The sequence below is a fragment of the Monodelphis domestica genome, chromosome 4, assembly GCF_027887165.1.
Source record: "Monodelphis domestica isolate mMonDom1 chromosome 4, mMonDom1.pri, whole genome shotgun sequence".
Classification (NCBI taxonomy): Eukaryota; Metazoa; Chordata; class Mammalia; order Didelphimorphia; family Didelphidae; genus Monodelphis; species Monodelphis domestica.
This window is the reverse complement of record NC_077230.1, coordinates 386,404,311-386,417,625: the sequence shown is the minus strand read 5'-3', so window position 1 is coordinate 386,417,625 and position 13,315 is coordinate 386,404,311. Positions and strand designations below refer to the sequence as shown.

General features: G+C 43.3%; 1 protein-coding gene across 7 annotated transcripts in view; it reads right to left on the bottom strand.

The window, feature by feature from the left end:
• USP48 (ubiquitin specific peptidase 48) overlaps positions 1-4,676 on the bottom strand; it is a 70,472-nt gene extending 65,796 nt beyond the window's left edge. For 6 of the 7 annotated variants that reach the window (XR_008911531.1, XM_001366343.4, XM_007491227.3 and 3 more), the window contains exon 1: positions 4,543-4,676. Coding sequence is in view for 5 of the 7 variants with exons in the window: in XM_001366343.4 (XP_001366380.1) it covers positions 4,543-4,676 (134 nt within the window). In the remaining 2 variants the exon portion in view is untranslated. Of the gene's footprint in view, positions 1-4,166; positions 4,405-4,542 lie in introns of those variants that run through there. The other variant, XM_056795628.1, reaches the window with a different exon arrangement.
• Between the last annotated feature and the right edge of the window lie 8,639 nt (positions 4,677-13,315).

Sequence of the window (13,315 nt, the reverse complement as noted above, 5' to 3'; positions counted from 1 at the left end):
AAAAAGCAAAAATGAGAACTGTTTACTCACCACAAACCAGCCAGATACAAAAGATTATTTCAGTGCATTCTTGGCCCATCTAAAAATCCTCCCAGAACATTGTACACAGTAACAGCAATACTGTATGATGAATAACTGAAAACTTTGCTACTCAGCAATGCAATGGTCTGGGACAATCCTGAAAGACAGGCAATACTATCCACCTCCAGAAAGAACTGTTGGAGTCGTCTTTCATACCAGTGTATTTATTTTGGGGTTTTGGTTATGTTGGCGTGTGCTCTTATAAAAAACGACCAATATGGAAGTGTTTTGCATAAAAATAAAAATCCTCCTAATAGGAATAAGAGTGGCCAGGTACCAAATGAAGTTTAACTCCTAAGACTACTTTCATTGAGTCAGAATCATAGGACCCTCTCAGGGTGTCTTTCCTCCCTGACTGTCATGAATTCTACAGCAAAGAAAGTAGGACAGAAACCCAGCCCTCCATGGTCTGTTGGCTGCAAAGGGCACTGGGAATAAAATTCAAGTTTTTATTTGACATGGACCTCTCAGCTTTAGTTTCCTTAGGGCCCTGGAGCTGTTTTAGTCCCTTCCTCAAGATTGGACACAGTTTAACCTATCTCTTATTTGTACAGTTATTTGCATGTTGTCTCCCCCATTAAATTGTGACTTCTTGAGGGCAAGAGCAGTTCTGATTCTTTGTACCCTTTGCTGCCTGTATCATATATATTTACTTAAATATATATGAGTGCTTAATTAATGCCTGCAGACTTTGGTATTTTCTACAACAGCCATCTCAGCTCTATGAGATTCTAAGACAGACTTAGCCAAAAGTAAAATAGATTGATTCAGAAATCAGTGGCTTTTCTGTCAGGTCTAGAAAACTCTGTGTAAGTTCCTATATAGATATTTCATATATACATTGGGATATTTCCCTCTCAAGTCTTCCAACTTTCCAAGATTCTCTGGTTCCATCTTACTCACATATTGTTTTGTGTGCTCACTCTAGTTTTATAGGCTGTTTTGTCTCCCCCACTACATACAGGCAGTATAAACTCTAAGGAAAAGGACATCTTTTCCTGAAGAGAAATTCTGAATACAATGCTCCTTTCAGAGCAGACATCCACTTAATAAACAGTCTGGTGAACAGCGCTGAATAAAACACCTACCCTGAATTGCAAATACTGTAACTACATCCAAGAACAGATGCTCCAGCTGCTGGTTTTCATATAAACAGATATATAGAGGAAAACATCAAGAATAAGTCTGAAGGGGCAGCTAGGTGGCTCAGTGGATTAAGAGCCAGGCCTAGAGAGAGGTCTTAGGTTCAAATCTGACCTCAGACACTTCCTAACTGTGTGACCCTGGACAAGTCACTTAACCTCTATTGCCCAGAAACTACTTTTCTCCCTTAGAACCAATACCCAGCACTGATTCTAAAGACAGAAGGTATGGTTTTAAAAAAAAAAGAAAAGAAAAGAAGAGAAAGAGTAAGTCTGAAATTGGTCAAGAGTACTGCCCCCCTAACCACTAAGTTGATGCACTACTAAAATCAAACCCTTTCCAGGAGTGGAGAGATTAACTCCCACTACCCACAGGTCCCCCTCCCACACAATTACCTTCCACTACAGTTACAAACATAAAAACAACTTTCAGGTTTGCATGAGTTTTCTGGGCAATCAGCCTTAACTTGCCTGAATATGGACACATAACCACTTGTTTCCTCACTTGTAAACTGAAGTTGGAACAGATAATCTCTAAAGTCACTTTTAGCTCTAAAAATACTGTGGCCTAAGGTAGGCATCATTCAAGAATTATCTATCCCCACTTTATAGAGTATAAAACAGAGGTCTATAAAAGGAAAGTGATTTGCCCAAGGTCACACAGGAGCATGGCTGAAATGCAAATCCAAGACCACTAACTTCAATTATGGTGTTCTTTACACTAATCATACCAACTTCCAACTTTCCCACATTTACAGAACTTTTCAACCTAGGCAGTGCCAAGGCCAACATTCTTTCCTCTACATTTAAACATTATAAATCTGACAGAGAATGTTATGTCTTTTTCTCTTTAAAATTTCAGGGTATAACAAAGTCTTATTACAAAGTCTGTACTTAATGTTTATTTGAATTAAATTTGCCAAGAAAAGTAAATCAAGTCATTTGAGAAGTTTTAAATACTCTAAAAGAGGGCTTTTAGGGGGCAGCTGGGTAGCTCAGTGGATTGAGAGTCAGGCCTAGAGATGGGAGGTCCTAGGCTCAAACTTCCCAGCTGTGTGACCCTGGGCAAGTCACTTGACCCCCGTTGCCTAGCCCTTACCACTCTTCTGCCTTGGAGCCAATACACACTATTGACTCCCAAGATGGAAGGTAAGGGCTTTAAAGAAATAAAATAAAATAAAAGAGGACTTTTAAGCCTTAGTAGTTAAAGAAACTGCTCCCAAATAGTTCCAAAGCTCTCATCTTACATTTAATCATATCCAGGGGAAAAGGTAAACTCTGACCCAGGTGAACAACAATGAAAAAGAAACCAAGAAAAATGGAAGCCTAAAGTAATATTAAGTTTGCACTTGCCATGTGACTTTGGACAAGTCTCTTTTCCTCTGAACCCATTTCTTATCAGTAGAGTTGAAATACATGACTTCCCACCACTAATTCCTACAATCCTAGAAACTGCTCCTTCCTTTTTTTTTTAAATCTCACAAAAGAAAAGAACTCATTCATCCTGTCTATTGTAGCTCTACCTAACAGAGCATTTAGAAGGAAGCTCTATCAACTTCTTTCTGCACACTTTGACATTTTAAAGAAAAACTTCATTTCTCTCCCTCAAAAATATAACCCCAAATGTCATTGGACCTAGACTTATCCCAATTCTGGTTATTTTTCAAATGAGATTACAGTTGAAAGATCTAGCACTTCAGAAATAATAAGAATTTATTACTTTTTCCAAGTCTGGCTCTCAAGTTTCCTCCTCTGTAAAACAAAAGGGGTTGAACTATATTTGGACTCCTCCAGTTCTAAACCTAGTAATCAAATGCAAAAAAACCTCGGAAGGAACACGGGTTAACAGAAAAGAAAAAAAATTTTTTAATTAAAAAAAAATCCTTACCCCTAAAGTACCTGAATTCTAACATCTCTTCCCCACTCCAAAAACCGGGCTGGGAGTTGCTGGTCCAAATGTAAGTTGCCTACATTCAGATCCTCCGTACACTTTAAAATGAATTCTATAAACATTAAGTGCCTACAACCTGCGAAACAGAAGGCAAAAAAAGGTCCCCTTCCCGTCTAGAATAGGAGAGAACATGCAAAGGAAAACATACAAAGCAAGCTATATAATGGCTAAGTAGATTGGCACACTGGAAAAAACACTAGTTTGGAGAGGCTAAGTAGCACAGCTTAGAACCAATGCACAAGCATTGATTCTATGACGGAAGGTAAAGGTTAAAAAAAAAAGGGAGGGATGCCCACTCCTTGAGAAATAAATGAAAAAAGTAGTGTTAATTAAGTGCCCTGGCAAACAGCAGGCGCTTAATGAGTGCTTGTAAAATGATTGGCTAACAGTGCCGATCTGGAATCAGGAGGACCTGGGTTCAAATTTCACCTCAAACACTTCCTGGTGGGGCGGGGGCGGGGGCGGGGGCGGGATGGACGCTGAGCAAGTCACTTAACCTAGATAGCCTACCCCTTAGCCGGCAAGCAAGGTAGGAAGATGTCTGGGCTATAAACCAGAACTGAACATATCTAACTATTTTGTGGATAGTTTACATCTCAGTCCTATGTTAATTTACTGACTGCGACTAACGTTTTCTAAAATCATAGTTACGTTTACTATCTAAAGGATTAATGTGATCACTTGGTTTACGATTAAGGATATAAAAACATTATTGAAGTGAGAAAGAAGCAAGCTCAGGAACTGAAGGATCTGAATTCAAATACTGCGCCTCTAATACATCGCACTCATGATACTTTGGAGCAGTCCCTAAGTCGTTCTTGTCCCCAATTTTCTCAGGTGTAAAGGAGCTTGAAGTGTCTGAAATGTCTTCCAGCTCCAAATCTGATCCTAAACTAAACCAGCTCTCCGGCCCGCTGTAAAATCTTTCCCCAATGGAGTTAGCCAGCACTTAATTAAATGTCTACTAGGAGACCTAGAACGTGATCCCGTACAATCATCAAGTTTTCTCAACGGTAAAATGGAGATGCCGAAGAGATTAATAGCGCCCAGCTCTCTAGGTGAAGGCGGAGATCGATTGAGCTCTGACTCTCTAGGCGCTTTCGAGTCAAACTTTGAAGCGCGGCTCCCCGTCTCCACAGGGGGGCTCGCCGTCACCCCCGATGGGACGGGCTCCCAGAGGCATTTAACTAGCGCCGGTTGCCTTGGCTCCTCCTGGGGGAATTCGAAAGGTGCGCGCCAGGCTCAGCCCCCGTGCCTGCAGGGAAGTCGCTGTTTGGGCGGCGGCGACGGCAGCCCCCGACTGGCGGCAGGACCGAGGACAAGACCCCGGACACTACGCACCCCCACCGCCCCTGGAGGGAGTCTCACCTGCACACGCCCCGGATGCAGGGCTCCAACCAGATGCGGTAGGCCGCCTCGATGTGCTCCTGCGACACCTCCTCGGGCCGCACCGTCTCCGCCCATCGCCAGGCGGCCTTCTCCAGCTGCAGCCGCGGGGCCATGGCTTCCCCGCGACCGTCGTCTCCCGTCAGCGAAGAAGGACAGGCCGCTGCTTCAGCCTGCTCACGCCCGCACGCACTCGGCCCAGCCCCTCAGTCACCGACACTGCCGTCACCGCCACCGCCACCGCCACCGCCGCCTGCACAGTCCGGGCCCAGCCCAGCCCTGCACCCACCGCGACGCGACGCGACGCAACCCGACACCCCCCGCGCCCGGACGTTGGACGTTTACTCCCCGCCGAGGCGCGTGCGCGCTCCCGAAGCGTCTAGCGCGCGCCTGCGCAGAGACTCCCAGCCCCCGCCACGTCCCCAAGGGCTAGGGAATCCTAAAAGCTGCGCGACAGAGGTCAGCTCCGCCCAGATCGGGTTTCTTCCCCTCCTTCGAAAAAGAGGAAATAGGGGAAGGGGAGGTTCTCTCACTACTTTCATTAGCAGGTGGGAGGGCGGGGCAGGGAATAGCCACTGTTGGTTTTTGACCCTTTCCCCTCCCCATACTTTCCCTTTCAGGCTCTGAAGTCTACAGGGCGCGCACCCGCGATGGTTGGGGGGAGGGGAAGAACCGCCCATGAACTTGGAGCTGCAACTCAGCGGTCGAGAATTAGCAGCCCTCCTTCATCCCGATGTTTAGAATGAGCCGCATGGGGGTGGGGGGATAAAGAGATGGACTACAAGTCCCAGGGTTCTGTGTTTCAGAATCCAACCCCTCCATTCCTCTGCCCCAGGGCATAGTGCATGCTGGGAAATGTAGTCTGAGGGCTCTTCTGGCCTATTTCTTATCCCGTCTTTCTTTTCTCTTCATGATTGAGCCCCAGTGAATGATAGAATGACATCGACCACTTCTCCTTAGTGCATCTTCCCAGAGAAGTGCAAATGACCCCTTGCAACACCCCCAGACGACTGTTTGAAGGCTTAATCCCCTTTCCATCCTTTCCCTAAACTGCTCCTCCTTCCTCCTACTTTTGTCCTTCATCCCCTGCCCCTTCTGTTGGTCTCTGGGAAAGCTCGTTCATCACAGTCTCTTTTAATGCTCTTTTGGAAAAGACACTTTAGATACCCACTAATTTCAAATTACTCATTTTACAGATATGGAAACTTAGGCTAGAAGAGGATCACACTATGTGGTGGTTATTCCTAGCTTTCCAGCAAACATCCTAACCCCCCCGCCCAACCTTTGGAGATTTATCTGTCATCCTGGCTCTACCCCACCCCCAAATAGTCTCTGATTCACTCAGTTTTTCAAATGGAAATTCCGTCTGTTTAGTGGGAGTAAGCGACTAATGACCCATCAAGGTCAGCCCATCCTCCCAGACTCATCCTTAGGTTCAACCGAGCTGCTGAGGACCTTTCTACCTTTCTTTAGACCTGAGACTATCCAGGAAGCATAATGCATAATCTTCCTGCTCATTTGCCCAAATTCTCTTTTCTCTTTTTTTTCCCTCCTAATCATTACCAACCAACTTCTTTTTACCCAGGTTCTCCTCTTTTGCAATTCCCTTTTTTTAGGTCCCTCCACCTACTCACACCCACCTTGTGTTTCTTCTCACCTCCCGGGAATACTCATTTTAAACCCTTTCTAGACTATGGCTATAGCCCTCCTAATTGGTCCTCTTGCCCCAGGCCTTCCCCATGACTCCAATCTATCTTCAACGAAATTGCCAAAGTAATTTTCCCCAAGAGAAGGTCTATGCTAGCCTCCTACTCAATAAGCTCCCAAGTAGTTTCTTATATCTAAAATGAAATACAAAATCCTGTTCATACCCAGTTCTCCTTTTTCAGGGAGTATAAAGGACTTCTCTCCCAGAACTACCCCATCTATTTGTTGACCTGTTCAATTTCTTATCTCCCTGACTTCCTAGGGGCCATCCTCCTTGCCTAAAATACACTCCATCTCTTTCTCAGTCTAGGAATCCTTGGTTTCCTCCAACATTCAACTATATGAAATGTTTCCTGATTTCCCACACCCTCCACTCCTCTCCAACTCCATACTATCCCTGTTCTCTTGTATCTTTCCTTAGGTGTATGTTGTTTCTAGGATTAGAATATAAACCGCTTGAAGATTGAAAATTTGCTTGTATTTCCATTTCCTAGTTAGTACAGAACCTAGCATATAGTCAAGATTTAACAAATACTTGCCCATTGACTGCTTAATATAAAAATTTATTGAGAATGCTCTTACTGAATATACACACACACACACAGACACAATTTTTTTTACCATATAGATACACACACACTTGGCCCCCTTGATGAAAATGAGATGGGAATAAGCAATTTTAATTGTTTTATTAATAAATTTAATTAATTTTAAAATATATCAGTCACTTCTGCATTTATCACTTTAATCTTACACGTACACTGATGAATCTCATTTTGTAACAAAAAAAGTTCAGAAATATTACAACTATATCTGACAGTGTATGCAAATTTCTATATTCATATTCCCCAACTCTACAAGTGCATTTTTCATCCATTCTTCTGAGGCAAAAATGGTTTTTGTCTTGGTATTTGGGGGTTATTTATGTATGTTATTATTAGTCATTGTACCCTGGTCATCTTACCAGCTGCCAGAACCAGAAACTACATTGAATTGATTTACTCCTATAATCTCTATATCGCCTGCCACCCAACCCTCCTACCTTCCCTTTACAGTCTGATTCCCCAGAGGAGTCTTCAGAGCCCATTATTTCAAGTGGGCCTCAAGCATATGTTATTCCCTGGTTGTCCTCTGACCCTAACCCCCTTTCCAGTTCTATATAATCAAATCAATACAGTTATTACTCCTAGAACAGGTATGTGAATCTTCTGACTCTATTCACCATCCTGTAATTTCCTTGAAGGCAGAGACTTTCTTTGCTTTTATTTTTGTATTCCAGCCAAATGTTCTTTCCTTCCTCTTTTTTTAAACCCTTACTTTCTGCCTTAGAATTTCTATCTCTTCCAGGCAGAACAATAAGAGTTAGAAAATTGGACTTACCCAGAGTCACACAGCTGGGAAGCATTTGGGGTCAAATTTGAGCCCAGGTTCTCCTGACTCCAGGCCTGGCTCTTGATCCACTATAATGCCTAGAGGCTCCCAAATATTTTCATTAATTCTTGTGTATTGTCTTTCAGATTTTTCTTAACTTTCTCAGATTCTGTTCATAGAAATCTTCTGACAATTCTCTGAAATCCTACTTTCCCCTTTTTTTATAACACAAGAATATTTCATTACATTTATATACCTGCCACATTTGATTTAGTTCATCCCAAATTAATGAAAATGTCATTTTGTTACTGGTTTTTTGCCAGCACAGAAAGTGTTGCACTAAATAGTTAACTTATGGCATTTTCCTGAACTTGGCCACTAGAATTCTAGACCTAGCAGTCAGATCTCAGGGGGAAAGGAGATCAGGAATCTTTGACCATGTTTTATATCACAGAATATGTGTATTTTTTTTTTCACAGAATGTATTTTCAAGGGCACATATTTGACTAAGAGGTATCCAGGCTGCAAATATTTGTTGGTAAAAAATTTTAAAGTTAGGTAAAAGTTTTTGGGTTGGAGTGCAAAACAGATTGACTCTTCCTAAAAGAAGTCTCTCTGGTCACTTCCAAAATCAATGCTTGAGTTGACCTGAATAAAACAAAACTACAAAGAAATAATACATTTTTTTAAAGTCTTTACAGGAAGCTAGAAAATTACAATTTGGGCTCCCTCAGGGTACCAGAGGACTAGGAAAGAAAAAGAATGTTTAAATACATTTAGTTGTCACTATCCAAAGAAGGGATTGCATACATAAATGGTTTTACATTCCTAAACTGGGAAAGGTGAGTCTATGGTTCTGGGAGTTGGGGCAGTGGCTTGTGCCCTCAGGCAACACTTGACTCTAGATAAAGAACCAAATAGACCACAAGGTCAACTGATGATCTTAGGCAAAGTTGGCTGATGGTCAGCTGCTGCATTCAACCCTCCTGATAATTACCTGAGACAACTTTGCTCAGTGATTCAACTGTCAATACTGGAAGACAAATGCTTCTCCAAAATGTTCACTATTGTCATGACTGATCAAAGTAAATGAAAGAGGGTTCTCTTCCTCTGGGGAGATTGTCTAGATGTTCCTATTTGTGAATGGCATTGCATTGATTGTGTCAAGTCCTCAAACCCTAGGCATTGGTCCTGGAGTCAAGAAAACCCAAATTCATGGGACACCCTAGGTGGCCCAGTGAATTGAGAGTCAGGCTTAGAGATGGGAGGTCCTGGGTTCAAATTTGGTCTCTGACACTTCCTAGCTGGGTGACATTGGGCAAGTCACTTAACCCCCATTGCCTAGAGCTTACCACTGTTCTGCCTTGGAACCAATTCAGAAGGTAAGGGTTTTGTTTTGTTTTGTTTTTAAGAAAAAGAAAACCCAAATTCAAATCCAGTCTTGAGCACCAGCAGTGTGACCCTTGGCAAGTCACAGCTTCTATCTCAGTTTCTTCATATGTTACATGAGAATCAAAATGGCAACCACCTAATAGGTTTGACCACAACATTCTTGAATAGGGCCCCTTCCCAGACTCTAGTGCAAGTCTAGACTATTCAATAGCCAGTTAATTGATCTGGCCATAAATCTCCAGTCCAGGCTATTCTCCACTTGACTATCAAAGGGCAAATCTGTCCATCTCGCCCTCCCTACTCCCTTTTTTTTTTAATGTACTTTATTAATAACTGTACCCATGGCGATGTGATTCCAATTTCAGCTAGCTCTCAGAGCAGAAGTCTTATGTCCATCCTTCCCCAGGCTTCAATGACTCAAGCATTTCTCTGCTGGTGACCACTCTCCTGTGGCTATAGAACAGAAGTCCCCAAACTACCTCTGGCCACATGCAGCCCCCTAAGACCATGTATCAGGGAGCCCCCCCCCCCACTTCTGGAAGGGACACCTCTTTCATTGGTGGTCGGTGAGAGGAGTCATAGCTGTGTGGGGCATCACTAACATACAGTACTACTTCTGGTGACTTGATCTTTTGCGGTGTCGTGGCGCCTTACAACAAGGCACCATGCAAAGGATTATGTGGCTGCACTATGGAAGATGGTGAGTGGCATTCTGGGAGAAGGGATTCTGCACTGCGTATACTGCTGCCCAGTTAGGGTTAGGGTTAAGTTTTTATAGTCTGGCCCTACAAGAGTAAGAGAGACAGTAAACTGGCCCCCTGTGTAAAAAGTTTGGGGACCCTTGCTATAGAAGGACAGCTTTACTGCCTCTAAGGTAGTCCATTCCAACAGATAGTTATCTAGTAACTATGGTGGCTCTCTATCAACTCCAGGATCAAATAAAAAATCCTCTCCAGTTCAGTCCTTTATAACTTGCCCCTTTTCCCATTTTATTCCAATCTATTTCCCCTTGTTCAAGTGATCCTGACCTTCTGGTAGTAATCCAAACAAGGCATTCCATATGACAACCTTGTTTTATGAAGTCCCAGATTTACCCCAGTCCCAGAGGAATGTGCCTTTAAGAAACCCCTAGTTGAGTCCGGGTCTGAAAAGTCAACCATCCACACCCTCTGAGCCCCCTGGATAGGAGTGACAGATACAGTCAAATCTTAAGTGCTTATTGACCTGCTACCTAAAGCCCTTTGCGATAATAATGTTTATTAGTATTATTCTTCCCCTCTCCTGTACAGTTGCGAGACATGGACACTGTACCGGAAGCACATGAAACAGCTGGAGCAATTCTACCAACGCTTGCTCCGGTCAATCATGAGGATCCGATGGCAGGACCGAATCACCAATCAGGAAGTCCTCGACAGAGCCAACTCCACCAGCATCGAAGTCCTGGTCCTCCAAGCCCAGCTACGATGGTCTGGACACGTCATCCGCATGGACCCACAGCGAATACCAAGGCAGGTATTCTATGGTGAACTGTCAGCTGGACTCAGGAAACAAGGCCGACCAAAGAAAAGATTCAAGGATCAGCTAAAGTCCAACTTGAAGTGGGCTGGCATTACACCAAAGCAACTAGAACTCGCTGCCTCTGTCAGAAGCAGCTGGCGAACCCACATTAACCAGGCCGCCACCACCTTTGAAGATGAGCGACGTCGACGTCTTGCCGCTGCATGTGAACGCCAACACCAGGCCACAACCGCACCTCCCGTAACAACTGGCGTCCCATGCCCCATGTGCCACAAACTGTGCGCCTCAGCCTTTGGACTCCAAAGCCACAGGAGGGTACATCAATAGATGATAATGCACAAAGACAATAGTCATTCTCGGACACTGAGAGACTACCACTACTACTTCCCTACTCACTAGGCTTTTACCTATAGGGAATCCTTTGCTATCTTTCACCTGCACTATTGTCTATAATGGTTTCTCTTTTCCAATTTCTTCCCCCTCCATTCCTTCCTCTGACCTTTTTCAAATTGGTATTCCTAAAATACTACAGTGGCCTTGCCAGCTCCCAAGGTTCCCTTTTGCCTCCTAAGATAAAATTCAAATTCCTCTTCCTCCCTCTGACCTTCCAGGCCTTAATACTCTGTCTCCTCCCTTCCTTTCCAGGCTTGAATAATATTCCCACATCAGTTGTTTCAGCTCAAGCTGCAACTGCGTTGCAGTTGCCCCATTGCTCATTCCACCTTCTAGTGTACAAGCTCTTCCCCTGGTTTGGGATACTCCTCTTCTTACCTCCACCACTCAGAATGCCCAGCACCCTTCAAGACTCAGCTCACTCACCCCCTTCCACAGGAAAAGGCCTTTCTTTCCTAAGCTTCCAGCCCCATTACAAAAATTCCTTTATTTACTTTTTCTATGTGGGGTTCAGTTGGTCATCATGTAAACGTGCCCTTATAGAAATCTGTTTGGAAATTTAAGGCTGCATGTGCATGTAAAGAATAAAAGGGAAGGGGTATATAGGTGGCACAAGTGGATAGAATGCCAGACCTAGAGTCTGGAGGACCTTCATTCAAATTTGGTCTGGGAAACTTCCTATTTGTGTGACCCTGGACAATTCCCTTAACCCTGTTTGCCTATCTCTTTCCTTTCTGTCTTAAGAGTTGTTACTAGGACAGAGGGTAAGAGTCTGTATTGTTTTCCCCAAGGTTCCATGATTCTGGTTGTCTCCCTCTCTTCTTCTCTTCCCCCTCCTAGAGTTGACAAGCTATTTCACTGGGTTATACATGTATTATCACTCAAGTCTTATTTCCGTAAGATTAAGACTTTTAAAAAAGACTAAAAGAAAGAAAGATGGGTGTGATGCTAATAGTGACTATCAGTAAACTAATAGGTTTAGTAGGAAGGTGGAAGGTAAATACAGATAAAGAATCCAAGAGACACAAATGACAAGTATTGATTATAAAAAATCATTGGACCCACATACACCTAGCAATCAAGGGTTTATAATTTTTTTTTTCATATGGGGAATAGAGATAGCATGGACTCCTCAGGTGTATGGAGTAAGAAATTAGTGTGTCATTCTCAAGTTATTAAAAGAGCACTATCCACATTCAGAGGAAGAACTGTGGGAGCAGAAACACAGAAGAAAAACAACTGCTTGATCACATGGTTTGATGGGGACAAGATTGGGGATGGAGACTCTAAGGATCACCCTAGAACAAATATCAATAATATGGAAACAGGTCTTGATCAATGACACATATAAAACCCAATGGAATTGCTCTTTGGCTATGGGGTGGGGGTAGGGGTGGGGGTGGGGGTGGGGGAGGGAAAGAACATGGAACCATGGAAAAATATTCTAAATTAATAAAATAAATAAAAATATTTTTTAAAGTTAATATCCAAAAACTTGTAAAAATTGGTTTCAATTGTCCTCACCTCCCCCTCATTTCTCTTCAGGCTCCTTTCTTTACCTTCCCTCTTGGAGTCAATACTGTGTATTGGCTCCAAGGCAGAAGAGTGGTAAGGACTGGGAAATGGGGGTCAAGTGACTTGCTCAGGGTCACACAGCTGGGAAGTGTCTCAGGCCAAATTTGAACCTAGGACCTCCTGTCTCTAGGCCTGGCTCTCAATCCACTGAGCTACCCAGCTGCCCCCACATGCATATGAACTTAATGGAATCATGCTACACCAAAGAGAATGGAGGAAAATCAACAATTCAGGAAAATTAAAGATTGTATGAATTCCCACTATTAAATGACTGAGTACCCTTTTGTCATAGAAGTCTCTTTCCAGTTATATAGGTTTCTTTCCCCATAGTCAAAACTGGTGGCTTGACTTCAACCCCACCCAGAGAACCCAATTCTGACTTCCTCCTCTCTTTGTATAATATCCTTACCCTTTTATTTCTGGATTAAAACCTTTGTCTCTGGGGGGGGCTGGATAGCACAGTGGAGGGAGAGCCAGGCCTAGAGACAAGAGGTCCTAGGTTCAAATGTGACCTCAGATACTTCCCAGCTGTGTGACCCTGGGCAAGTCACTTCACCCCCATTGCCTAGCCCTTACCTCTCTTCTGCCTTGGAACCAATACACAGTGTTGATTCCAAGCCGAAAGGTAAGGGTTTAAAAAACAACAAACCTTTGTCTCCAACCCTGGACCATTTCTTTAAAATATTAATTTGCTTGAATGTACCCACTGTAAAGTTATTTTCCCAATTTGTTTGAATGAAGCCATTGTAAAGCTCTTCAACATTCTGTCTCCAACCTCTTGAAATGTCAATTCCTATAA